A 25,494-nucleotide genomic window follows, 5' to 3' on the forward strand; every position below is an offset into this window, starting at 1 on the left:
TTCTGGTTTGTGCTTTTGGGGGTTTTTTTCCTCCTTTTCTCTTCCCTCGGTTAAGTTTGTGCCGTTAAAACGGCGGCGCGGGAGCGGCGCGGGCCGTTAACGGCGCGGCGCCGCCGTTGGAGCGCGGGCCATGCGGCACCTCCGGCGGGCAGCGGGCCCGGCCGGCGCGGCCCCCCCGCGCCCCGCTGGGCACTTCCTTCTGCCCCCCCCCGGCCACGGGCTGCGGGAGTTCCGCCCGGAATAACGCCTGGGCTGGAAACCGCCGCTTCCGCAGGGATTGCAGGCAGGGGAGTCCGCGAATGAGGAAACCCGGTGCTCGGTTTTAACGTCAGATCTGCTCTATTTATTGTCCGCTCTTTTCCACTTGGTAATTCTGCCTTTGAGTACAAACCATGGCAACAAACAGGCGCTGGAAGGGAGCTACAGCTATTTTGAATGATGAAGTGTCACAGTGAAAAGGTCCCAGTGTTTGCGCTATTGCAGACTAAACAGCGAGGCTGGAAAACAATATGTGGAAAAGTTTACTGAATAGCACCTACAGATTGAGTTTACGTGATCTTTTCAATTTTTATGCTTGCAAGAGGAAGAACTATAGAATGTTAAAGGTTTCGGTGTAAGAATAGCTTTCTTAATTGTATTATTAGCTCTTTAAAAGTCTTTTCGCTTTACAGCATAAATTCCTTTAGAAAGATTTAAAAAATTAAAAAAAAAAGAGTGATTGCTGTACATGTGCACAGTAAGATGTGCTTTTGTGGTGTGGGGAGCAGGCTCGAGTGCCCAGCTAAGCAGGCTGTGAGCCCCAGCCAGGCAGACGAGGTGGTACGTGCGGGATGAGCCGGGCAGCAGCTGCGAGCTCAGCTGTAACCCGAGCGTTTGCTGCATTGAACCTTCTGGGTGTCACAGCCTGGCAGCGCCCGGGCTGCAGCAGCCGAGGTGCGGCGGCTCCTGGAGCTGCCTGCTCGCATGCTGGGGGAGGAGTACCACCACTCCAGCCGCTTAATGGCACTAGGCAGAGGTAAAAACGCACTATGTGCCTGCTCACTGCTGCTTCCTCGGGAAGGTGGGTCCTGTGGTTGCTATGGGGGTTTTGGAACGATAAGTAAATAGATGAGTTGTGTTACTGGGCGTTAGAGAACGCAGTCCCTGAGTAATCTGCTGTATTCGTCTTTGGTGAATGCCATTGAATAGTTCTGTGATTGTTTGCTGTGAAGTGATGGTAACGTTTTCTGAAAATTTGTTTGGATTTCCAGAAGGTCCAGAGTCTAGTTCTCAGACTCAGAGCTCTTCCAGCTGCCTCCCGTAGGCAGGTTATTTCTTGCATAAGCTGGGGTAAAATCATTGGGGAGGGTGAAGGGGCAGTGTAAGAAACGTGCTTTATTCAGCATCAGGGAACTTGGTAGCAAAGCAACCAAAGACAGCGTGTGTGTTCATAGAGCTCCCTTTGGCCAAGCAGGGAAATCTGGGAGGGCAAAAAAGTGTGGCCGTTCCCCACCCCCACCAAGCAGCCACTTAAAATAGTGCTGAAGTCAAATGTGACTTAAAATTGAGTGCTTGAGTCCTTTACTTAATTGTGGTCTTTGGGAGTTAGGTTAATGCATAAAGGTTCCTTTTAAAAACTGCAAGTTCGAAAGAGATTTTTTTGTTTACAGAGGTTCAGTTTCTCCTGGTTTCAACCAGTATTCCTGGTACTCCCTAGAGTTGTCCCACTTTGGGAACGGAAAGAGGGAGTGTCTGCAAGGAGCTTTTCCTCTGAAAGTCCGCAAGGAGCATATTGGACTTTCTTACGTCTATTTTCATGTTGTTACATGCCTCACATGCTTGCCTCTAGTAGCTGACTCTTGCCTGCTGTGCTCTTAGTCTGTTTTTCCTTGTGCATATATGATGCGTGGTGTGAAATTCAGTCACGTCTTCCATCTTAAAATTTCTTGAATCCCTAACCTGTCCCAGTTTGGATATTTATTTCCCTGGTGGCCTGCCTATCTCGTGAAGCTGATGGAGTCTGGACTTTGCTTTCCCAAGAAGGCTTCCTTTTATTAAAGGGTGGGGGTTTGTTGTTCTTTGATAGTGGGGATATTTTGTAATAGTGTCTGAAAAATCCCAGGTTGTGTGCAGCTGAGCAGCCGTCCACATAGGAGGAGGTGTGTGACGTGGTGTAGTTTTGCTTTATTTATTTACGTATTTTTGCTCTGTGCTTGTGGGATAGTCTGCATCTTCCACATCCGTATTTTGGGGGTGTTGGCCTGTCTAGAGGCATAGATCTGTGAAAGCAAGTGAGAAGGCATTACGTTTCTTTTCTCAGAATAATCACACTCACAGATCTATATTTGGAACTAGTTCTTTTAATACCAGCAGGAAGATAAACCAGTGGCTCACACGTACCTTAATCTGTAGTGTTGTCTGAATACTGAATGATAACTGCACGCCACATTCCACACAGTTTGGTTTCAGCTAATGATGTGGTATGTCCTGTTGTGTGTAGTCGGAAGCACTTTTCTTGACCTGAATAATAGCTCAGAAAGTTAGAAAGGAGCCAGCGTGGAAAAAGTATAATAGGGCGTGGAAAGACACAGGGGCAAATTAAGAACTGAAAGGCTACAACATTGGCTTTTTCAAAGAAAAGTCTGTCTGCTCGTGAGTTCATACACTCAGTGCTTTGCAATTTCATGATGTGGACTCCACCCTCTCTTAACTCAAACCATTAGCAATACAAGATCCATTATAGGAAAGTGATGCAAGAGCAAAGGCCCTTTCTTGGCTATTAGAGGTTAAATAATTATTTACTATTCAGACTCTGTAGTTAGCATATTATCATATGCTCTTGCTCCTCCAGCCCTTTCATCTAATTATCCTGCTGCAGAGATGGCTTACTGGCTGAGAGATTTGGGGGTTTTTTTCTTGCTTGTGTGAGGAAGGGTAACAGCTGAAGAGAAACCTTAAATAAAATGGAAACAAGAATGCTGTACACTCACTCTGAGCATTTGTAGAGTCGGATAGGTTTATTAGAAAGTATAATGTATCTCCAGTGAAGTATTCTCTGATTTGTTTAGTAAGTGCCAGAGCTGAAGCTCCGGAGAGACTTGGGCTATATTTAGCCTAATCGCGAGGCAACACCTTTGTAAAGTAGGTAATGAAGCCTGATAAAACCTTGAGTGCCTCTCTCATGAGCTGCCTGCAGACTGGCTGAGGGCAGGTCACCGGCTCTGCTGCTGCCCTGCTTAGATGGCTTTTGTCAAGTTAAAGGATTGCTTTGTGCCTCGGTTTCCCCATCTGTAAATAGGTCGTGGTGATCATGCCCTCCCCTTGTAAGTACTTGGGGTCTGTTGCTGCGGGGTGGTGCATGGGAGTTACTGATAGCAGCGTTTTACAGGGGTTGGTGTGGCATTTGCACAATGCCTCGGTGGTTTGACCTGCTCTTGTTTCTGCTCTTTGTCTTTTTCTTCCCCATTTTAAATTTAGAATGGGTCTCAAAGGTTTTCCTGTTTTCCCTCATTGCTTATTTTTGCCCTGTAGATTAACTTTCCTCTATTTTTTCTGTCCCTCCATGTTTTGGTCGCTTGTATATCCTGCATGTTCTCTCTGCCAGTCATTTCTTTTGTTCACCGGTGTCTTCCTCTTGCTGTTCCCGTCTGTCTTCAGAGCGGCATTTTCTCTCCCCTCCATCCGCTGGGATTTCCTTTTCACCTGACTCATCCCCTGTCGGTACATCCCCGCTCAGTCACGCTCTCCTCGCGCTTCTGCTCCAGGAAACGCAGCCAGCAGGGAAGGGGGCTGCCTGCTCGTCCCCTCTCGGGGGACACCCTCGAATCCCCGCTCGCCTACCGCATCCTGCTGCGCCTGGATCAGGCAGGGTATTTTGGGAAAAGCCTGTACGGGGGCGTCGAGGAGCCCCTTGCTCCCTGCTCCCCTTTGCCTGGCTTTTGCAGTAGAGCTGGGAGGTTTCCTGCTTCCTCCGCTGTGCTGGGTAAGCAGTGAGGGTCTCCAGCCCCTCGCCGCTTTTCCAGCAGATGGGAGGAAACAGGAAACCTCCTGGCCCCGCTGCAGAATCCCCGGGAGCGGGTGCCGTGTCCTCGGAAGGCGTTGCACTGGAGCAGCCGGTTGCTGCAGGGAGGAGCGGCTGCGGGGGCGGCAGCAGCACAGTCAGAACAGTTCAGAGATGGGCAGGGAAATGAGATGGTTGACTTGAGGCAAGGTGAACGATTTCAGAGCAGGGAGGGGGGAGCGATTTCTCGTCTGCAGTCTGCTTCCACTTGAGCGTCCTCTGTAATCACCCTGGCTGGTCCTGCAGGCACGGAGAGAGGATCTGCGGGCTGAGCTGTGTGTCCCCCATTCCAGGGGCTGCTGTACTTTGAGCTGCTGTGGTAAACACTCTTGCTCAAGCACAATGAGGGAAAGGAAGAATGAAAGGTGTAGTTCCCTTTTCTAGCTGGTTTTGCACCAACGGCACAAAGGAAAAAAACCGACAGAACACAAAACCCTCCTTTCTTGTATAATTAGTAATTGTTACTCTGTTTTAACTTGTTTTGATGGAAGAATTACATCAGTGTTTATACGGTTCTGGGGGCTTGGTGTGCTGAGCTTTGGGATTTGCTTCTTAATTTTCTTTTTTTCCCCCCCCAACAGACATTCAAGCCCTTGGTTGGAAAAAGTGTATACGATTCAATAACTGCAGTAGAATTCCTTGTGGACAAACAGCTGGATTTTATAACTGAAGATAGTGCCTTTCAGCCCTATCAGGTAAGAAATTTGGTTAGTGTATAAGTACTATTCATTTAACTTAATTAAAAACCATGTTTTTGTTATTTTTAAGTGCATGTTATGGTCAAGTTCTGTGTTTCAGGAACAATTTCCTATTATTGGCAGGGATTGTTGCTTATTTTATGAAAGATTGTATTGGATACTGTATCTGATTCTAGTAACTCTGATCTTGTCAAGGAGTACTATGCAATTAATATTATTGAACCACCCTTAAGTAAAATACCTGACCCCTTTAAAGGTTAACAGTACCATTAATTGTAGAGCAGATAAAAGATAGTATTTCTCCTTCTGAAGCTGGGCTTTCATATCTAGGTCTTTGCATGACTACAGTGATATCCCACTTACTGATTTTTTTTTTTTTCTCCTGAGAATGAATAGCAAAAAATGTTATTTTTTTTAAAAAAGAAACAATTTCTCTTGCTGTTGTTTTTAAGCCTGTTAAAATTTCCAGTATCCTTTATTTTTATGCCTTCTGCATTAATTAGAAACATTAATATATCAATGTACGTGTATTTAAAGATCAAGAGAATCAGTGATCCCCTCCTTGCTTCAGAAGGTCTAAAAATCTCTTCTGTGACAAATAGGAATATATTTGATATTTCAACTCATGCTGAACCGATTGCAATTAGAATAGCCATAAATTCTCCCTTAAGGCTTGGATGGTACACTGCAGTGATACAGAAATAGTACTTTGAGACTTGCAATAGCAGATGGCCCTGAATAAATGCTATGTAATTTTGTCCTGACACCCCTTCTTCCCTCCTGCTTCGCCAGAATGCTTTTTTTTTCCCAATACCAAATATAGAGCTAGAAAAAGAGAAGCAGCTGAGAGAGAATCCTGGGGAAAGGAGAGGGAGGTTCAGTTGGTGGAAGGGCTTCTGTGTGTCTGTGGTGGGGAAGCCAAACGCTTCGCTTCTTGTCAGGGTGAGGTTACATGTTATGACTCGAGCTGCTGGAACAGCTTGGCTCTGCTGCAAAGAACAGTTCCCACCATCAGACCCCGTGCCAGCACCTTCAGCCTTCTAAACCAGCACAGCCCTGATTTCCAAACGCGGGAGGGGGGGACACGGCGCGGGGGAAAGCCTGTGATGTGAGAGAGCTGAGCTGGATTAGCCCAGGGTGCATCCAGTGCTGCGGCTTCCTCCACAGAGGGGGTCAGGATGATGCAACACGGAGCGGGATATCCTCCTTTGGCAGCAGCGACCTCTTAAATCAGCTGAGCCGTGAAGTGTAAATTCACCCTCAGAGTCCAGCTGCAATCTTCCAGATTCATTTTACAAAGCAAATGCTGGTGCTGGTGTCTGTCCTTTGCCTGAAATATGTCAAGATCATGTCTCTGATAATGCTCATTCCAGTAACAGTAATCAATCTCCTTTTGGCAGTGGATCATTTCTGAGCTGAGCAAAACAAACTGAACATATGAGAAGGGCTGCCTTTTGTTGAGCAATCCTACTGCCAGGCCTGGCTGGCACTAACATAGTGATGCTCTGTGCATTTTAGGCCCTTCAAGGAGTGTTTACTGATAGAGCATTAGACTCAGAAACACCTTAATTTGGGAAGATGCACACAAATTGAAGGTATCGTTTTTGAAAATGTGTCACATGAACAGCTGGCTTCATATTGTCTTGATAGATAATACAGAAATAAACAGCTTTGGCAACATCACTTCTCAAAGAGATGTTGACCAAACACTGGTACAAAGCAGTAGTTTGCCAAAAATAGTTCCAGATACAAGCTTGGCTCCTCCCTAACTCTTGGCCCCCATTTTTGACATGTAGAGGAGCAACTCTGTGTGAGAGATGAGACTGTTTCCCCCTCTCTTGGAGCAAATCACTGCCTGTTAAAGCCCAAGATGGAGGCTGGTCATCTGAGTCCATCTTAAGTAGTTTGGTGGCAGATACCTAAATTGTCTGATTAACATTACAAGAACTTTGCTGATGGAGAGTCCTTTAAGTACTAAAGCATCCCGAATCAGCATTTTAACTGGATATTGCTTGGATATTGAATGTGAATGTGCTCACTGATGGAGAGTGCAAAGACTTCTTCATTTGAATGATTATAAGAAGTTTGAGAACTGTCTTTCATAGAAGTGTCTCTCTGAAGGCCTTGCAATATCTCATTGCTAAATTTTACAAGTTAATTGTACAGGTAAGAGCTTTGCTGAATGATAATGTCTTTAGGAGAACAGAAGCTAATTTTTTTAACTATGCAAACAATTACATAGCAACAGTGTGTTAGACAGAAATATTAGCTTGATCACTGAGGCTTTATTTTCTGCTGAAAGATACCTGGAGTGGGAGGGTTGTCTCTGTTCATTTTCCTTGTTATTTTTTTGTTCATGGTGGAAATCACATTCCTAGCCATCAGCCACTTAATGCAAGGTAGCTTGTATTTGTACTTTTTTTTTCTGGAAGATCTCCCTTTTCTTTGGCCTCCCTTTTCTTTGCCATAAAAATGGGTCCTAGATAAATATTTGGTAAACTTCCTGTGAAAAATCTGTTTTTCCCAAAAAAGGGCGTTTTTGCTCCCTTTTTTTTTGTCTGGAATAGCATTGACCTGCTTTTGGGCTGAAGACAGAACTGAGGAATCATTCTTTGCAAAGATGAGTTAACTTTGAATCTTATGAAATGTGTTTAGTTTTCGGTTTAAGCTCTCAAGGCTGCACATTTTCAATATGAAGTCCTTAGAGACCATGGTGACCTAAACACTTTTTATTGCATTTTGCTGTTAGTGCCTAAAATTCCAGTACCTTTCTGCCAAAACAAACAGAAGTCCGAATCTGTGTGGGAAGACTCCATTTCACTTCAGATACAATTCTTAACTACTGAGTAATTTTTCCCATCGTTGTGTATACTCATAATACTAGGAATGGGCAGCAGACAAGCAGTTGGTATGAATTGTGCTCAGAGCAGTTCTGATCGAGAAACACGGGGCTGTATCACACAACCGTTGGGCCGAAGGGCTTCATGAAAAAGGTGCTGCTGTCCAGTTTGAAGGTGACAACTGCTCAAAGCAAAGAAAACAGCACACTTGGCATCCTTTCAGGCTTGGCAGGAAAAACAAAGTTTGAGTAGGCAAAGAACTAAATTACTGTTGTTACCAGAAGTGGTTCTTCCAGAACAAGATTAAAGAGACTTTGGCAGGACTCTGGGGAATCGTGAACCAGGCATTCCCATGCCATGTCTGCTCTTTGCATAAATAAACATGTTTCAATTGTTAAGAGACTGAACAAGCTTCATAAGAGCTAGATGAATATCGTTAGTACAGTAGGGTATGCAGCTGCATTGTACCAGCCTTCCATGTATGCACAAGGCTTTCTGTAGCAACTATTACACTTGTCAGTGAATTTGTTCTTTACTGCTAGATGTGCCTGTGATTTTTCCCTTATTTGTGTACTGCTCAGAATCCTACCCCTTCTCTGTAAAAGTTCCTTGGATTCTGTATGCATGGCGCCTTAAACACCAACCTACGACTTGTTTCTGGTGGCTTTTATCTCTGTTGCTTCGTGGAGGGTGTAAACTGTATTATTCTCTATGTGAAACTTGTGTGTGACTGAGTGACTCATTCATTAATCTGGGATGGTCAGACCATTTAGTCATGTAGTTCTTTATGGTGGTGACAAGAGGATCTTGAGGATAAAGCAGATATGAACATTTGCCGTGGTGCTTTGTTTAGCAATGAAATGAAAATTCTGTCCTTTGCAGGAAACGATAAACATAAAATTTGCAACATGCATTTTCTGTGTCAGACTAGTATCTGTAGGAAGTGTAGTCTTGAAATAGGATGTGTAAGTTAGGTCCTTAATAGGAATTCCACTTTGCACTCATGATATATCGTGTGTGTTTTGTGTTTAAGTAAAAATTCACAAGTGTAGTGGGTTTTATAGTGGCTCTTGGTATAAACTGAAACTTAAGATGTTTTCAAATATGCTTGTTATTAAAATATTTTAAGCAAAACTACAGTAGGTCTACACATACAAGTGTGACCTCAATCAAATACTTGGAACCAAAATGGTTTTCTGTAATAATAAGTTATTTGTACTGTGACATCTATGTGTGTGTCTGTTGTGATACACAAGTTAAGCAGCAGCAAAGCTAATCATGCCTTAATTTGTTTAAGCATTGTAGTTTACTTGAAGGACTATAGATGGGGATGTGAAGCATTAAGGCTCAGCATATGGTGTGTGTGACCTCATCAGAGTGGTGTTTTTGTCTGGGTGGTGTTTGGCAGTACCCGTCACGGGCACTGTTGGGCTGAGTGTGTGATTCTGCCGTTGCTGGCCAAAGCAGCTGGAGTCAACTGCATTATGTTTGGGACAAGCAAATAAAGAATAACAAAAGTGGTTTATATCATGTTTTTCCATAATAAAATACACTTGTGGAAAGATCTGGAAAGACTCTCCTTTGCCCAGGCAGTCAGTGCATTTCAGCTGTGTGTCTGGGTAGGACAGAGCAGGGTACATGACAGATTATATATTTCCAAATATGTACATAATGTGTGTGATAATGCATTTCCAAAGCATTTCTGAGCACACAGCACTGGAGCAAATGTGCACAGCTGAGGCAGGACAAAGAATTCAAATGAATTTCCTTCACAATCATTAGACTTCTTACAAAGGGCATTTTACCACTCAAGGAAGAAAGTGGGAGGGTGAGCAGAGTCTTCAAAGGATTCTCTCACATATTTGGTTTAAAAAAAAAATAAATTGTTAAGAATGAATCAAGAACACACTTCAGTTCCTCTTTATGGTGAAATCTCTCTTCAGGCCTTACATTCTCCTTCAGATTGTTTTTTTTTTTTTTTTTGGAAGACAAGCCTGGTTGCTTTAGTGTTTCAAAATGGTACAGTCTGCCTGTCTCCCTCTGTGCTGAAGGTTGCAGATGTAAAGATAGGGCAATGAGAAATCCCTGTGGGAGGTGTTACAAGCACAGTGATAGGCACCTGTACTTTGCTCTTCTTCTAAATGTGCGTGGCACGTCTGAGAGCTGACAGGTCAAATGTCTAACACACCTTAAAGATTGTTGAAACAGTATTACTAATAAACTTTCTCACTAATCACGAAGTAGGTATGTCAGGTATAGGACCGAATATACACTAATCTTGATCTATTAGAAATTGTGTATGCCATTAAGTAAGACTTGAGAAAAGGGCATTGGGCAACTCTGGTGCTCTGCTTTTCTGTTTGTTAAAGGCAGGCATTGGATATTTTGGGCCTGGATGCTTTTGGTTCTGTGACCTGTTTGCCTGTAAGAGCAGGCGAGCAGGACTTGTGTAGTAATGGCATGCACATAAAAAAAATTCTTTTAGCATCTTGAAACAGGGATAAAATAATATTTTTCTGTCTGTATTTTAAGCACCCCATAATCATACGTGCACTCATCTTTCAAACTTCTCTTACTTTTACACTTCAGGCTTAAAAATAGCTGCTGCAGCTGAAAATTGCTTTTCCCATAAACTTGCAGCTCCGCTGACAGGCAGGCAGGAGCTTTTGGGTTGGTCCCACCCTTTGAGGTTGGCAGGAGCAGCCCAGGAACTCCTAGTGCAGGCCAGCTGGTGGCGGTGGACAATCATGCCCTCCCCTCCTACTTTCGGTTCCTCCATGGGCAGCCCAGGCACACCCAACTTTCTGCATCCTTAACTCTTCTCAGCGTCGTGCTGGAGAACCGTCTCTGCTCTTTCCCAGGTCTCTGGTGTGTGGACCACCCATAAAGAGTCCAGCTGCCTCCCCTGGCATCGTGAGGAGCGATGGTCTAAACAGCTTGTTACCCACACATCCATGCTTAAGTGCGCGGTCCCAGCGTGAGGGGGAGCAAAGGGCTGCGTCCAGCTAGAAGTGGGTCAGATGACTCATCCCAGGCCTCACTCCCAGGAACACGTGTGGGACAGAAGGGTTTCATCTCCAAGGGAGAGGGAGGAGGGATTGGCACCCTCCATTTGTAGATTCAGAGGGAGATATACATCATCGAGATAGACATATACGTCCTAAGCCTGTATTTGTGTCTCCCCTTGAAAAAGAGCTTCTTTCTTGAGAACTTTCTCTGTCTTCATTCTTAAAAGAGGTGGAATAAAATCAGACCTTTCTGTTCTACCGTGGTCTGTTAAGAAGTGAGGGCCTTAGTCACTCCTTTTGTCTCTCTCAGCAAGGTTTGACATAGGAGTGGAGTTCTTGCAGATCTGACAAGCCTTAGGAAGATGAGCAGCATGGAGGGGAGGCCATCAGTCAGCAGGGCGGTGACAGAGCTGCCACAGGACTGTGGCTCCTCCAAGGGGGAGGAAGTTCAGGGGGAACTGCTGAAGGTTGTGGGAAGATACACAAGGAGGAAGGAGAAAGAGTTGTGAGGTCTCTGGGATAAGCTGAGGCTGCTACAATGGAGATGGCTCTCTAATCCGTAGGAAAACAGTTTTTCTTCCACTGTCATAGAGAAACTTATTCTTCTTACAATTTCTGAAAAATCACAGTCAATTCAGTGTTTTGACTTCATTAATCCTACTCCAGGAGCTAGCATTGAAATAATTTACAAGTTTGGATTTCACACAACAGAAGAGATGGAACAAAACTTGCTTCTTCTTTGAAGGCAAGGATCAAATCCTTTAACTGAAGTATTTTGGTACTGCTCAAAAGCCAGTACTGGGATTACTGAATTTACAAATCCATCCAGTGTTTCTGGGTAAGGAATTTTCTGTGTTTGATCATAAGTGATTACTTCTTTTCACCAGTAAAAGTCCACGAAAAATACCACTCAGTAGTAAGAGAAGGGAACCTTATATTTGGTTCTGTGTCCTTAACGTTTCCATTTGATTTATTAAAAAAAAGAAAGTTTAAAGTATTTTTCTTACGTGGTGTTCTTGACCAATGCTTTTCCGTAATCCAGACACAAAGTCAGCTCCTGGAGAAGTCTGTCTCACATTATAACCAGGTGCTGCTTTGCCAGTGTGTCCTTGCTTTCCTAAGTAGTTGTGGTGTGTTGGTATTGGGAATCCTCAGTGCTTTGGGGAACTCAGAACCCTGAATGAGGGTAAACTCCTGCAGTCATGGGAGTCTGTCCCCAGAGCCAGAAGAGGGTAGGCATCCTGCATTTCAAGTAGGGGGAAACTGAGTTTCATTGAAATGTGTTCTTACCAAATTAAGCCTTATCTTGACTGATAAACACAGTAGTTCTTTGGGTGAAGTGCTCATGGGTTTGTTTGCATTCACTCCTCCCTCAGATACAATGTTCCTTTGTTCAGGGCTGCCACTTTCTCTCTTTTTCTTACAAATGTATTTTTGAAATTGCAACTAATAGAAGTAATAATTCGTAGTCTGGGATTAGAGCTTCATGGGAACTGCTCCACAGCCTTCAGCAAACTACAGTTACTAGAGATTGAGAGCTATAGCAGTTCCAGGTGTGTGCACCTAATTCTTTTTCCAGGACAGACATGTGGGGAGAAACTCAAGTAATTTTATACCAACTTGAATTTTTAAAATTAAAACCAAGTATGAACATTACTGTTTTCTTAGACATTGGAATAATTTTATTAAGGGCTTGTAGAGGACTTGATGTACAGTGTATTTCCTGGTCAAACTGCATTTATTTTTAACAGTATACTAGATAATTAAATGTAGCTGTAAAGTTTTTTTGGCTACCATTGTTTGTAAATACTGACACCTCCCCCTCTTCAATCTAGAAAGCATTTCCTGTCTTTTGAATGGAATTAAAATTTAACTTCCTGTTTTTCCCCTGTATCCCCCTCTTCTTGAGTGTATCTGTCAGCATGACTGACAGTAAAATGAGGTTAAAGCAGGTTTCAGGGTGCATAAGACTTTGTGGCTGGAGTATAGTGCTTTTTTCTTCCCTTTTTTTTTTCCTCCCCAAGTGATGTAGTTTCATCTTGAATTATGTCTTTACTAGGAATTTTTTTGGTTCTGTGTGCTGTGAGATTTATCTATGGAAAAATATTGTGAAATAGATGAGCATTGTATCAAATTTAAACACTGAATGACTTTCCTAAGTTTACCCCAAGGAACTTATTGCAGCAACAACTGAAACATCCCCATATTCTGATTAGCAATTCAGTCTTTCCTCTGTACAAGACCATTATTCATCAGTTCTATAAAAGGCACAGCCACTGCTTTCTCCAAAGTTGCAGAGAGCTGTAGTGTTAATCCAAGTATGATATACATCCCAGCTGGTCAGACCTCTGTTATTTATAGGGAAAATTCCTAAAATGGCTCCAGCAGGTCAGAACGGAGCTCTCTGCTGGAAAAGAAAGCGCATGAGGATGGTTGCATTGCTTCTGGTACTGTCTTGGAGCAGAGGCAGCATTTCCACACTTGTACAGTGATGGACTTGCTGTTGTATGCCCAACCAGACCAAGGTTAGAGAGTCTCTGTGCTGTATTCTTGGAGCCAGAGAAGTTTGTTCTTCTGAATGAAATTCTGCAAGAAAATGTGCTAATTGTTTTTCCAACTTCTGTGCAGTGCTGCCTTAAATCCTCTTAGAGATTAACTTTGAAAAGTTCTGTGGAAATACAGTGGTACTCTTTTAAAATGTGAGAAAAATGAGTTTTATTCTGAACTACTTTCATGTTGTGTTACTATTCTAAGAAACACATTCTCAAACAAAGTCCTGAAAACCACTTGAAAATAAAACATTAATGCAGTCGTAATTTGGTAGACTAAACTCCACTGACAGTGGGTTCAAGAACATTTTGATGGTATCTGATGTATTCTTTCCTCTTGACAAAAAAAATTGTTTAAATATTTTTATTGTTTGTAAGGATTTGTATTATGTCCATAATCCTCATGAGTTATGGGGGAAAGGAGCTGGAAAGTTGTATGTTCCTAGAGTTCTTATCTAGTAAAAAAGGATTGAGGATATCTGCAGAAGAGACTAGATAGCTCTGTGACTGGTGGTAATCCAAATTACAGAGCAGGGAGTCATTCACAGGAGTGATACACTCTGATGGATGTTTCTAGGAGCTGGTGTTGGTTCTAGGAGCTGCCATCAGACTGCCACACGTTGGACAGTGTTTTACAATTCTGAGAGACCTTTGCCCTTCAACAGAGCTCTTAGTTATCAGTAGTTATCAGTAACTAAGCTCTTAGTTATCAGTAGTTATCAGTAGTCTCATCCAGGACTGTTGTGCTGCTGAGTAATGCCACCGGTGATGAAGATAACTACCGTGGTAGGAGAAGAACTGTCCAGTCTGTCGTTTTCTGTGGTGGTGGGACACAGCTTTCCAACTCTGCCGGTTCCAGCAGGTAACCTCTGCTGTCCCTGATTCACGTAGGATGTGTCTTCTGTAAAGTCAGTCTCTGAGCATGGCTGATATCTTGGCTTGATTTCTGGGTGCATTAGATTTCATTTCCCCTAGTCCAGACTACTGGTGATGAACAGAATGTGCTTTCTTTTTTGCTTAAAGACACCTCCATCCATACAGCTTGTCCGTCAGCTCATGTGATCCGGGTCTTGTTGGATACCTTCTGAAAGCTGTTCAGAATTCACAGGGTGTCGGGTTCTCGGTTTAAATTTTAATATCAATGTACAAAAGAGATTCCTCCGATTTACTCACTTAGCAGCTCTCCTTGTTAGCATCGACTTCGCTCTGCTAATTGCTTGCTTCAGGGAAGTGTCTGCACTTTGAGGTTTCTTTTCCCATAGTGGCAGTGAGTTGCTTAGTGACTCAAAGGCTTGTTCCAGTATCACCACATGACTTGGGAGTTACTGGTTGAGTGGGATAGGACCAGTACTCCCTCCCTGTTTTCTTTCAGGAGTAGATAAAACGCAAAATTAGATCAAAGTTGCACATTGCTGAGATGGTGGTGATAGATGTGAGGAGCCTGCAGTGAGAAAGGGGAAGGAAATGTGATTCAGTGGAAAATGAAAGATCAAATGCATGGCTGTGTCATCAAAATGAGAGAGAAGGTGGACATGGGGTAGTGCTGTTGACTTGACCTTTGTTTGTTATCTGGTGAGTAGTGCAGTCAGTCAGCACAGTGCTCTGGGTGGAGGCTGACAGCCCCACCAGCTTTGTGGATGGGAGCCACTTGTTTGGGGAAGTCTTTAGGTGAGATGCTAAAAGGTATCTGGCACTGGGGGAGAGTTTGCTTTTCTGGCCCAGGTTGTCCCAGCTGCTTACAGAGAGAGTAACATAACCCATGAGCATAAGGGTCATCTGTTTTTTTTAATCTCTATTTTCAAGTGCAAAATTATTGTAGATGTCACTAGAGCAGTTTCTAGGCTGTTTTGTGACAATACCTGCCCAGCCTGGGTTTGGTTTTGTTTATCCATGCTTGTTGCTTGCTTCCTTGCTGTGTGTTCATCCTGTGTGCTGCTCTGATTTCCCCACTGCCTTCCCATACCAGATTCTCATCTACAGACACAAGAATAACTAACTTGTTAAATGCAAGTTTTACAGCATGCCCATTTCACCTGAGACACTGATAGTTTCATAGGAAGGCAAATATCTATGTTGTTTTTTGAGTTCGCGAGTTCAAATCAGGGAGAATATTAGACTAAGAGTCAGATTTTTTCCTGTATGTTTATGTTCTAACTTCGATATATCTTTCCATAGGATAATCTTCCGTATTTTTAATAGAAATTTTCTGGTATTCTTGAGGTGGGAGTTACTCTTCCAGAACTGAACTAATTGGTGCAATGAGGCATCTTCAAGCCTGAAATCATGACTTGGAGAAATGTATGCAGATCCTGATCCCATAATTCTCAGACCCGATAATTAAAATTTTAAAATCAGTGTCAACTCTTTAATTGTTGACCAGGTGAAATGAGGAAGGGGGTAGGAGTGTGTGGGGAGAAGTATTAGGCATAGGGAAGAGTGGGGAGCAGCAGAAAAATTGTTGATATCTTTTCCTGAGAGATATTAAGTTTACTGACAGTTGGAAAATTACTAAATTTGTAGTCCTCATCTTTTTTCCCTCGTGGTTTTAACTTCTTACAGAAACATAGTTGTTGGCCATCACACACTGAAAATAAGCCTGAATCTTGACCGTTCGTGGTGCGAAGTATCTGTAAACACTTGTCCTTGGAGCAGTGGCTGTGGAGCCCCTGGTTGGGTGGGGATTGGGGATTAGCTCCCTGGGTTCCGTGGCCTGGCCCCGCACCCAGGGTGAGCGTCACCGCCCGGCCGTGCCCGCGCGCACGTGTGAGCAGCGCTGACCTCGCCTCGACTTTGCTGCTGGTTTAGGGGTCAGGGCTGTGCCTTCAAGCTTGACTTAACTAGTTCAGATGTAGCCCAGCAGCTGCCGGGTTTGAATGAGGTAAATTGTGACTGTGCGCTCAGAACAGCAGAAAATAGGTCAAGTGTGGGTTGGGTTTACATAGAAAGCGCTGGCGTCGCCTGGTAAGCCTAAGCCTCTTCTCTCAGCTCAGACAAAGCCGTTTAAGGTAAACTGGGAAGTTACGATCTCCCCAAAAAACTTTCTAGCCTTTCTGGCTTTCTGGCCTCGGTGTTGGTGGCTGGCATTGCCCTCAGTGAGGAGCCTGGAGCGGGAGGGAGGCAACCCTGGTTGCAGGGCCACGTGGAGGGTCGAGTCGGTGTGTCCCCGGAGCTGTTCCCTCTGGAAAGGCATTCCTGGTGTGGCTGTGCGGCACAGCACGGCCCTGCAGCCTCCGGGGCCTCTCTGACCTCCTGCCCACCAGCTGCAGCAGCGTGGCAGCTGGGGTAGCCTTTCACTTGTCAGAAGGGAATAAGGAATATACTGTTTACCAGGGGGTTGTGCGTGCTTGTGCGTCTAGAAATGGGGCAAGCAACAGAAGATCTGTGTTTAGACTCATCTAAATTCGATTATTTCGCTGTAAGTTTTGGTGTGGTCTGTGTGGCAGCAGCAGTGCCTGCCTGGTGATACCCTCAGGGGTGACAGTTGCTGCCAGTTTTTCTGTGTTTTAGTTAGATTTTCATCTTCTGCCACTGGAAAAAAAGCCTGGTAGCGTGGCAGAGGAATGCTACCAATTCATAGGTGATGTTCTTGTTAATATCTTTGGTGTTCTGCCTGTCTGCATTTTGTGTCACTTCTGGTTTGCCTGGGTTTTTTCCCTGCTCGCTCTGATGTCAAGCAGAACAATATTAAGATGGAAGGTTTGTTAAAAATTATAATCAGTAAAAGAGATTACAGATCAGTGATATAATCACATATGTCAGGTGACACAATCAGTGAGAGATAGGAAGAAAAATAAAGGAATTTTGCTGGTTATGAAGAAATGAAAAGAAGGAAAGAATTGTACCGACCTTCTTTCAAATGAGGGGTAAAAATTGGTATGGATGTATTTGAGGCTGGGTACGGGTATGACATTTAATCTTTCTTATGGAAGAAAATCGTCTTCTAAAAATGGCATTAGAGGACTAGTGTGTATTCTCAGCAGTGTAGATTTTAAAAAGTGCTTTTTGCTGCCACTGCTCTCTGAAGACTGTTGTGACAGTCGGTAGGGAGGTGTCGACTTATCTTGTACCTTGTTTTTCACACTGCAGTTTTGAAATTTAATTTCTGAAGCTCCATGCAGTTGTACAAATGATTTGGTGCAAAAAGGAAAAAAAGGATTGGGGGGCTCATTTTATAGAAACCAATACTCAGTTACGAAACAACAGCACTGAAGGTTCAGGCTTCTGACACTTTGATCTCTTGAGATTTTCATTTGCACAGTTTGAATTTAAATGTGGTCCCTCTACCATTAAAGTACTAACAAAATGCTCATTTCCATTTGCATACTGTCTAAACATTGTAAACAGGACTGTCAAGTTGGTTATGTACTAGTTTTCATCTAATTCGTGTCCTAAATTATCAGAAAACCTCTAAGCAGCCAGAGGAAGCTATAGTTAATTAAGCCACAGATGGTGAGGACTAATGTGGTGTTGACCTTTGTGAGGACTGCAAAATCTACTTAGTCTTTCTCTGTAAAACACTAGCTGAAATGAGTTCCTACTGATATTAAAAAGATGTCCTTGATGCGTGAAGCCAAATTCAGAGACACCATGGAAAGCTCCAAGGAAGAAGCTTTCCCAAATAAATGTTTGCAGGTTCCTGGTGTGTGACAGGTGTCGAGACTTAGTCTTCAGGGCTCTGATTTAAGCCTTTTTACTGCCAAAAGCCACTGTTTTTCTTGGAGTGGTTTACCTGGAATGCATACTGTCAGTTCTCCTCCTCTCCTTCACTGAAAATGGAGAGTTGACAGCTGACCAGAGTTTCTATACCCTCCTATAAGCAGCATGCAGGCTGTGTTTGGAGGTGGGAGCAGCTACTGGAATCAAACAATCCAGTTGTTGTTCTTTGCTCCAGGGTTTCATCTCTCCATGAACTCATTTCTACCCCTCAAGTTTGTGAAGAATGACTTGGAGAAGTATTTTAAAATGCTGAGGAAAACATCTTGCTTCAGTAGTTCAAGTCTTGTGGGGAAGGTGGAGAGCTGTGGAAATGTGTAGGCGTTCCCACCACAGTCATGCCTGGCTGCCCAAAATGGAAAAGGAGCTTGTGGTGGTTTGAGCCTTTCAGAGGCACTTTGTATGGTCTTTGGGCAATGTGCAGGTTCAGCTCACCCAGGAATACCTCTCAGGGTCTTGGGCAATATTTTTTTGTGGATGGGGCTTGAGTGGGAGAATTCTCTATGCATTTGGATTTTGTCTTGTTTTTCTGTGGGTACTGTATTTGAAATTCCTGTTTGATCTTAAAGGAATTTTGAAGCATTATAAGTGATGTGCACTTGTTCATCTGTGACTCTGAATGCTAAATTATTTTTGTCCGAATAAGCTGTCTGAAAATACTTCTCTGAACAAAAATTTCTACTTTCTGGTTAGAGCAGTGTGGTATCTTAACCTGTGGTGGTATTGTCTGTAGTTTCAACCTGCTTTGTATCCTTTCGCACCAGAGGAAAGAACAGATACATTGAGAAAAACACAGGATCACTTTGTTACTTGGGAAAATTTCATTCTCTCTCCTTCTTGGGACTTCCTTGGAGTCAAGCATGTCCCCAGCATGTGAGAATGATCACCTAGAGAGACATGCAGCTGACCCAGTTCTTCGGATAATTAAGCGTTAAGTCCAGTCCGCCAGAAGTGAATTCCTCTTTTGATATAGAAAGAAGGAAGAATAGCAGCAAAGATGTAAAAACTTGTCATAGATTGGCAAGCTTCTGATAGTCACATTGCTTCATGTGACTGTCTTTCAGAGGGGCAGGAGGGATTATCTCAACCATATCTTTGTAGCCCATACGCCCTTTGTCTTCTTCCCACAGTTGTATGGAGTCATTTGTGGAGCAGGGGACACTGCCACGTGAAGTACATAAAGACCTTCCTACTGCAGATTTGAAGAAGAATATAGCAGTCCCATTTCTTTGATTTGCATCCTGATTTGCATAAGGATTTCAAACCAGCATTAACATCCTTCTGGAGGAGGTGTTCCAGGGCTTGTGGAAAAACTAGTCTAGGAGAGGGTATCGTACTTACTTCTGTTTGTAAAACTATTTTCAGATGAGGAAAAGTCTGGAGGAAAATCCTGCAGGGCATTTACATCTTCTGTGGGTTAGTCTGTCAATCATGCTGCTTCAACCAAGGAGGAGAGGAAAATTGAAGGTCACAATTGCCAAGGTTCAAAACTCTAGACAGTAATTGTTCCTTGAGCAATATAAACACAGGGAAAGGAAAAGGACTGGGCACTGTAGAGTTATCTGCTTGTCTTCAGTGCTAAACCACGGAAGAGATGGCAAGTCATCAGCCTTGCTTGTGCCTCCCTGCTTTTGCCAGTTTGTGGTGTGTGCTGAAATCGTGTGCTTAAGGCCACTGTCCTACAATTTAATACATTATGCAATTAATTTCCTAAGTTTTGGTTTTCAGATTTAAGATTAAAGATGGAAAAGGTAAATCATGACACACACACACACACTTTTTTTCTTAGATATATGTGCAGAAAAGAACAGAATTTTTAAGGTTTCAGGAACTTATTCTATTAGTATCTCCCCCCCCCATGATTAAGATGTTAAATGTGTATTGTGTGTGCATTTAGAATCTCTGGGTTCTCTTTGATAATCCCAGTCATACCTGCATGCAGTTTGTGTAATGGGTCTTTGACCTCACTTGTGCCTTCTGTAGCTCATCTTTGAGATGAGCTCATCTTTCACCAAGAGTGAGGAAATAAGTACAAAATGGACTTTGCAGTCTCCTTTTTTAAGTGTTCACATGGAGCACTCTCAGCCAAGGTACTGATGTCATGCATCTGCATTCAGAGATAGAGCAAAAAAGGTTCAAATGTACTATACGTAGGATGGGCCAGTATCTTCTTTGTCAAGTTCAAAGAAGGCCAAGATGCTTAGGAAGGATGTGAAATCTAAAAAAAGAAAAGCAGCAGTGTCTGTTGCCTTCAGGAAACAAATCAAAATTAGCTTAAGATGACATAGAGACTCAAAAACTTCACATAAAGAACTCCCGAAAGTAGTATAATGTTAAGAGTAACAGGTTTGACTTCATGGTACCTAATTGTGTAAGTCTCAAAATGAAGATACAAATTTTGTTAGATGGGACTGAAGGAATAATTCAAAGTGTACAAGATCTTCATATGTAAATGCACTTGTAAATCAGCCGGGTTTTGAGTATTGCAGTGCCTTGGTCTGTCACTTAGGTCCAATGCTTGTGGGTCTGAGAGGGAAAATTTTTATTGCAGGAATCTCTTGCAGCTGCTGTGAAAAGAGAGTTCACAGGAAGGAGGACAGATGAATGGTCATCCCACTGCTCCAGTCCCAGGGTCTATTGTGTTCCCCTGGCAAATCATCCCCTCTTTCCAGTGGTGGGGTTGCTTCTGTAGGTAGGATCAGTGAAAAATGGATTTGCACAAGTAGGCAGAATAGCTAATACTCCTTTTAGATTGCCTCAGGAGAGGTAATCCTTGAATAAATTTTGGTTGTGACCCTCGTGTGCCTCTGGTAATGCCAGCAACATACTTAACCTGGTTGGGGTAGAGGTCCTGCTGATCTTCCCTTCACTTTGTTCCAATTTACATGTATTAAAATGGTCATCTTGACCATTTCTTCTGGATCCAAGGGCATATCCTTTGCAAAAGCATAAGGAGAGAGAGTAATTTTCTCTAACAACCAAAGCATCAATACATTCTCCATAATGGAGCACAGCAAATCCCCAAGTGTCAGGAAGCGAATTTTAAATTTGAAATAGATATCCTGTGATCAGTGGGTTAGCAAGAATAATCTCATCCAGATGAATAGAGAGAAATTGCTTCGTGTCACTGGAGCAGCCTGGCAGCAATGCACGATTCACTGGGTGTTGCTTGTATCTCTGTATTCTGTGGCTGGAGCTCTTCATAATAAATTGTGAAACATCAAGGAACTTGTTGGAGATCAAGGAAAGAAATTGCTTGATCTCAGCTGCAGTACTGATAAAACATTTTACATTTTGTATGTGGAGAATTGCTCTCGTTATTTTAGCTGTCTGAAGTTCTCTTGGTACAAGTGAATGTTCCTGCCGCTCACGGATTTCCAAGGCCATCTTCTGCATGAGGAGTCTCCAGGCTGTGGTGCAGCTTTTTTTTCTCTGCCACAGCCTCAAAGACAGAAATAACAAGTTTGTTCTGAAGCAGAGAAATAGGTGTTCCAGGAGTCAAAAGATGGATGGTGATTTAAGCCATGCTTGCAAGGATACGAACCAGATTCTGTGCCTAATTTTTTCTTGTTAGGAGGACAGTGCCACTGAATATGTCTTAATTTCCCAGATGATATCCTACCAAATAGTGAAAAAGAATCTTTTCCAGAAACTGAATATAATAGAAATTAAAGTGTGTCTTATTTGAAGTGACCTAATTAACAAAGACCAACATATTTGAAAATCAGCAATGGTGTTTCTCTCAGAATGCTTGTTTCTCTTAAAATACAGCTTATGCATTATGCATTATATTTGTGGGGTTTGTATCTGTGTTTATGCTCAGTATGTCCATGTTAAATTTTACAGATATGGAAAACAGGTTTTTTTTAAAAAAATAATTTAATCATTATTTAAACAATTCTTTGTGCATACCTGTAAACACTAAAGTCTTTAGAGGGCATTTTTAGCTTGTAGTAAGACAGTATTTATGAAAGTGTGATCCTATTAATAGCTTACAAGTCTGGCCACATGTGGGATCTGACATACCATGTTCCCATGAAATAACTTTTAGCACTATGTTATGCTTTTAAGTTTTTTCTAAAAATAACTCAGGGATTTGTAGGCAATCAGTAAAATTAGTGTCTAACTACTTAATATTGTACTTTAAAAATACATGTAGGAAAATAAACAAAAATGTTACAAGTAAACATAACATATGGTTCTTTTTTTAATCTCTACTTTAGGACGACGTAGACAGTCTAAACCCAGTTCTCAGGGATAACCCGCAGTTACATGAGGAGGTAAAAGCCTGGGTAAAGGAACAAAAGGTTCAGGAGATTTTTATGCAAGGTAATTATGTGGGAAATTGTGTTATTTATATTCTGTGTTAGCTAGTTAAAGGCCATTACTTGTGTGGGACTCATCCCATAGCATTTGTGATATAATGGAGAATATATTTCTAACTTGGAAGTTATTTTTTGGAAGTATTTGTTAATACAAGAAAACAAGACTATGTAAGAAGCTTGTTGGTGGCTGCTTCAGACTGTTCTTGTTTGATGTTTTAGTGTTTACAGCAAAAGCTGATTATCATTAGTCTGAACATAGATGTTTTATGAAGTTTGTTGTGAAAATAAGTGTGTATGAATGGCAACCACACACATTTTGGCATGTTTAAAACTGTTCTGTGCTCTGTAGTGTTACTGTTACGTGTGATAACTTCTCAGATACCTGTCTGTGCTTGTAGTTCTTCACAGTTCTGTCACAGATGAAGAATACTTTCAGATCCCCACCCCACACCCTCACCCCCTGGCTGAAAAGTGCCTTTCAGATCACAATTTTGTAACTCGAGTCTAATGCTGGAAGGTTGCAGCAAATGCTGTATACGAGAATATTGACACTGTAGATTCAAGTTACAAGAAAAAAGTATGAATTAGAAGAAATTATTTTGGTTCCACCTTGCTGATAATAAAAATACTATTGCATTGGCAATATATTCATTGACATGCAGGCAGCTCTTCAGAGGCATTCCTAGGATGGGAGGCAGAAACTAACCTCTGCAGTCTGGGCTAAAATCCCCATGCAAACAGTAAAGCAGTTTCAGAACAAAAATGCTTAAGCAGTCATTTTATAAATGAAGATTGGGAGGGAAGCAGTAAATAATCAGATAATTTGAGGATGGTTCTGAGGTTTTCTTGCTGTCTGGTTTCTTTGATAAAGCTAAGATCAGAAGACCAAAGGAGTATGGTAAGTTTAATATTGAAGTTACAGTAAAAAACCTATGCCTTTCCTTCTGCGGAGTTTCTAATTTGACTACATGTGATTATTCTTATGGGCCACAGAAAAAGGATGCTGAAAAAGCAACTTGTGGAATTATGTAGATAGTGAGTCGGTATGTTGGTGTCATTTTAGATTTTACTTTAATATCCTCAGATGCAACACAAGTTAATAGTCTGTTGATGAAATTTGCAACCAAAACCGGATTGAGAGGTGATGCAAAATCGAATTAGGGCTGTATGAAATGGAAACTAAAATTGAGCTTGTTTACTGTATTTTATTAGAGTAACAGTAATAAGGCAATTATAAAAGTCTCTGTTACACTGGTACAGAATCAATACTTGAGCAAAGCCCCAGCAATATTGAAATTATCATCTAAATGAGACTGCAAGCCCACCATCCACACAACTTATTTACTTCCCATCATTGCAGGAACTGTATTTTTGTCTTTATACATATAATTTCTCAAATAGATGTTTCTGTGCTTAGAAGTGCACAAATGCAGAGTGTCTTGGACGGTGAGACGAATCTAATCCAAATGTCCCTTCAGAGCAGTTTTCCTCATCTCAGGAGAAGCTGCAGTTCAAATGCACTTGCTGCCCTGGTGTGATATGTGACCTGAGGAGACACGAGCTCCCTGGGGCAGTGACGTGCCAGCCACGAGGCCCTTGGCAGTGCCACCACCTCCACCCCGGGGGATGGCGGTCAGGCAGCGGGGACTGCTGTCACATTCTCCCGGGACATAATCTGCTCCTGGTCACGGAGACTTTGCATTTGGCACAGCCCTTGCAGTGGCTTACAGACAGCCCTCTGGCAGTGCCAGCTGCTGTGATCTAGTCGTGTTATCCTCCTTTTTTCTCCTTCCTTCTCTTCTGTGGTTTGCTTCACCTTCTCCATTATTACCATTTTCTTGTTCCCTGCAATTTAAGCAACGTTTTCAGTTCTACCTTGTCTAGACATATCTGTTAAGGTTATCACCATATTCTCTTACTTCATGCTCTGCAACATCTTTAGGATCCAGCCTTTTCCTTGTTGTCTGTCATGCTGAAACCTTCATGTCATAACTTAGTGTTTTCTATGTTGGCTCTCACAGTTAAAATGCAGTTTATCTGAAGAAAGAGGAGGGTTGGATAAAATCATTAAAATCAGATTCCAGATGTTTGAAAAGAAACATGCCAGTTTGAGGAGGGAGGATTTTAGTTGAAACCAGTCCAATTATTTACAAGAATGAGACTAAAGTAAAAAAATTGGCCCGTGTAACCTTTCCTTTGGGCAGCAGTCACAGCAGCATGCTCTGCAGTAGAGATTGTAGCTTTGGCAGGAAAGTAGTTTATTCCTTGTTTAAAAAAAACCCCCAGGCTCCTCCCAGACTTGGCCAGGTTGAAAGCTTTTGGGACAAATAAAACCAGTTCAAGGAACATAGTGAAGTGTCTTTAATTTTTAACAATTAAAATGTTTGATTTTTTTCTTCCTATTAGATTTATTATCACTACAATCTCAGGCTGAGTGTATAATAATCCTCTCGAAACACTGAGTGTGCTTCAGCCCTGAACATATTTCCTCATAGTACTGCACAGGCTGTTCAAACAATATGTAGCTAAGCGTGATTCAGCCAGGGACTGGAAACAAAGCCAGGCTTTTCCTGTAATGGCTGCTTGTGGCTGGGCTGGGCTGGGCTGGAGCTGAGCTGGCCTGTGGCGTGTGACTGCAGTTTAATCTTTCTCCTTCTTCCTGTCACTCCAGCAGCACGTAAGAAAAAACCCCAACCCTCTGCTTTTAAAAGGTAGATAAAGTCTCCTTTAAAAATAGATAGGGTAACAGCTGGGATGAAGGACAGACAGAGATTAGAACAAGGAGTAAGAGGAAAGAAATTGGCACTGGGTCAGTGCAGAGGAGTAGGAGAAGCTGGAAGCTGTCGGAGAAGGAAGGATGGAGCTTGTAAGCTGAGAAGACTGGGAAAGGACTTAGAAGCCAAGGGCCTGGAATCTTAAATGCTAAAACGAGACAAGAAGCTGGGGAGAGGCTGGTTCTGGTTATGCAAGAGACTGAAAATCATTGTGCAGTTAGCAGTAGGATGCAAGAGAGGAGGAGCTGGGGAAGGTAGGAATGGCAAATCTGCACAGAGACAGAGGCAAAATTTTACTGGGACTGTCTGAATAAGACAGAGCTTTGGGACAGCCATTAAAAGTTCAAGATGTGGAGAATGTGGATGGGTCAGGCAGCCAGAAGTGTGGGAGCTGAGCTGGAGGCGTTTTGCAGGGGCATATGGAGTAAGAGTTGGAGAGAAGCCATCAGGAAATGTGTCCCCACGGGAACCCCGTCTGGTCCAAGACCAGGAATGTGAGACATTAAGCTTGTGGATTCTTCCTCTTTTTCCTGCCCATACATATGTGT

General features: G+C 42.6%; 1 protein-coding gene across 9 annotated transcripts in view; it reads left to right on the top strand.

Moving 5' to 3' along the window:
• The window catches only part of JMJD1C (jumonji domain containing 1C), a 158,130-nt gene that overhangs the window by 97,555 nt on the left and 35,081 nt on the right, over positions 1-25,494 (top strand). For 5 of the 9 annotated variants that reach the window (XM_017826041.1, XM_017826049.1, XM_017826044.1 and 2 more), the window contains 2 exons: positions 4,621-4,734; positions 22,071-22,176. In XM_017826041.1, the coding sequence (XP_017681530.1) occupies positions 4,621-4,734; positions 22,071-22,176 (220 nt within the window). Of the gene's footprint in view, positions 1-170; positions 368-1,132; positions 1,217-4,620; positions 4,735-22,070; positions 22,177-25,494 lie in introns of those variants that run through there. The other 4 variants (XM_017826043.1, XM_017826042.1, XM_017826047.1 and 1 more) reach the window with 4 other exon arrangements.

The sequence above is a fragment of the Lepidothrix coronata genome, unplaced genomic scaffold (genome assembly GCF_001604755.1).
Source record: "Lepidothrix coronata isolate B3197 unplaced genomic scaffold, Lepidothrix_coronata-1.0 Scaffold124, whole genome shotgun sequence".
NCBI classification, from domain to species: Eukaryota; Metazoa; Chordata; class Aves; order Passeriformes; family Pipridae; genus Lepidothrix; species Lepidothrix coronata.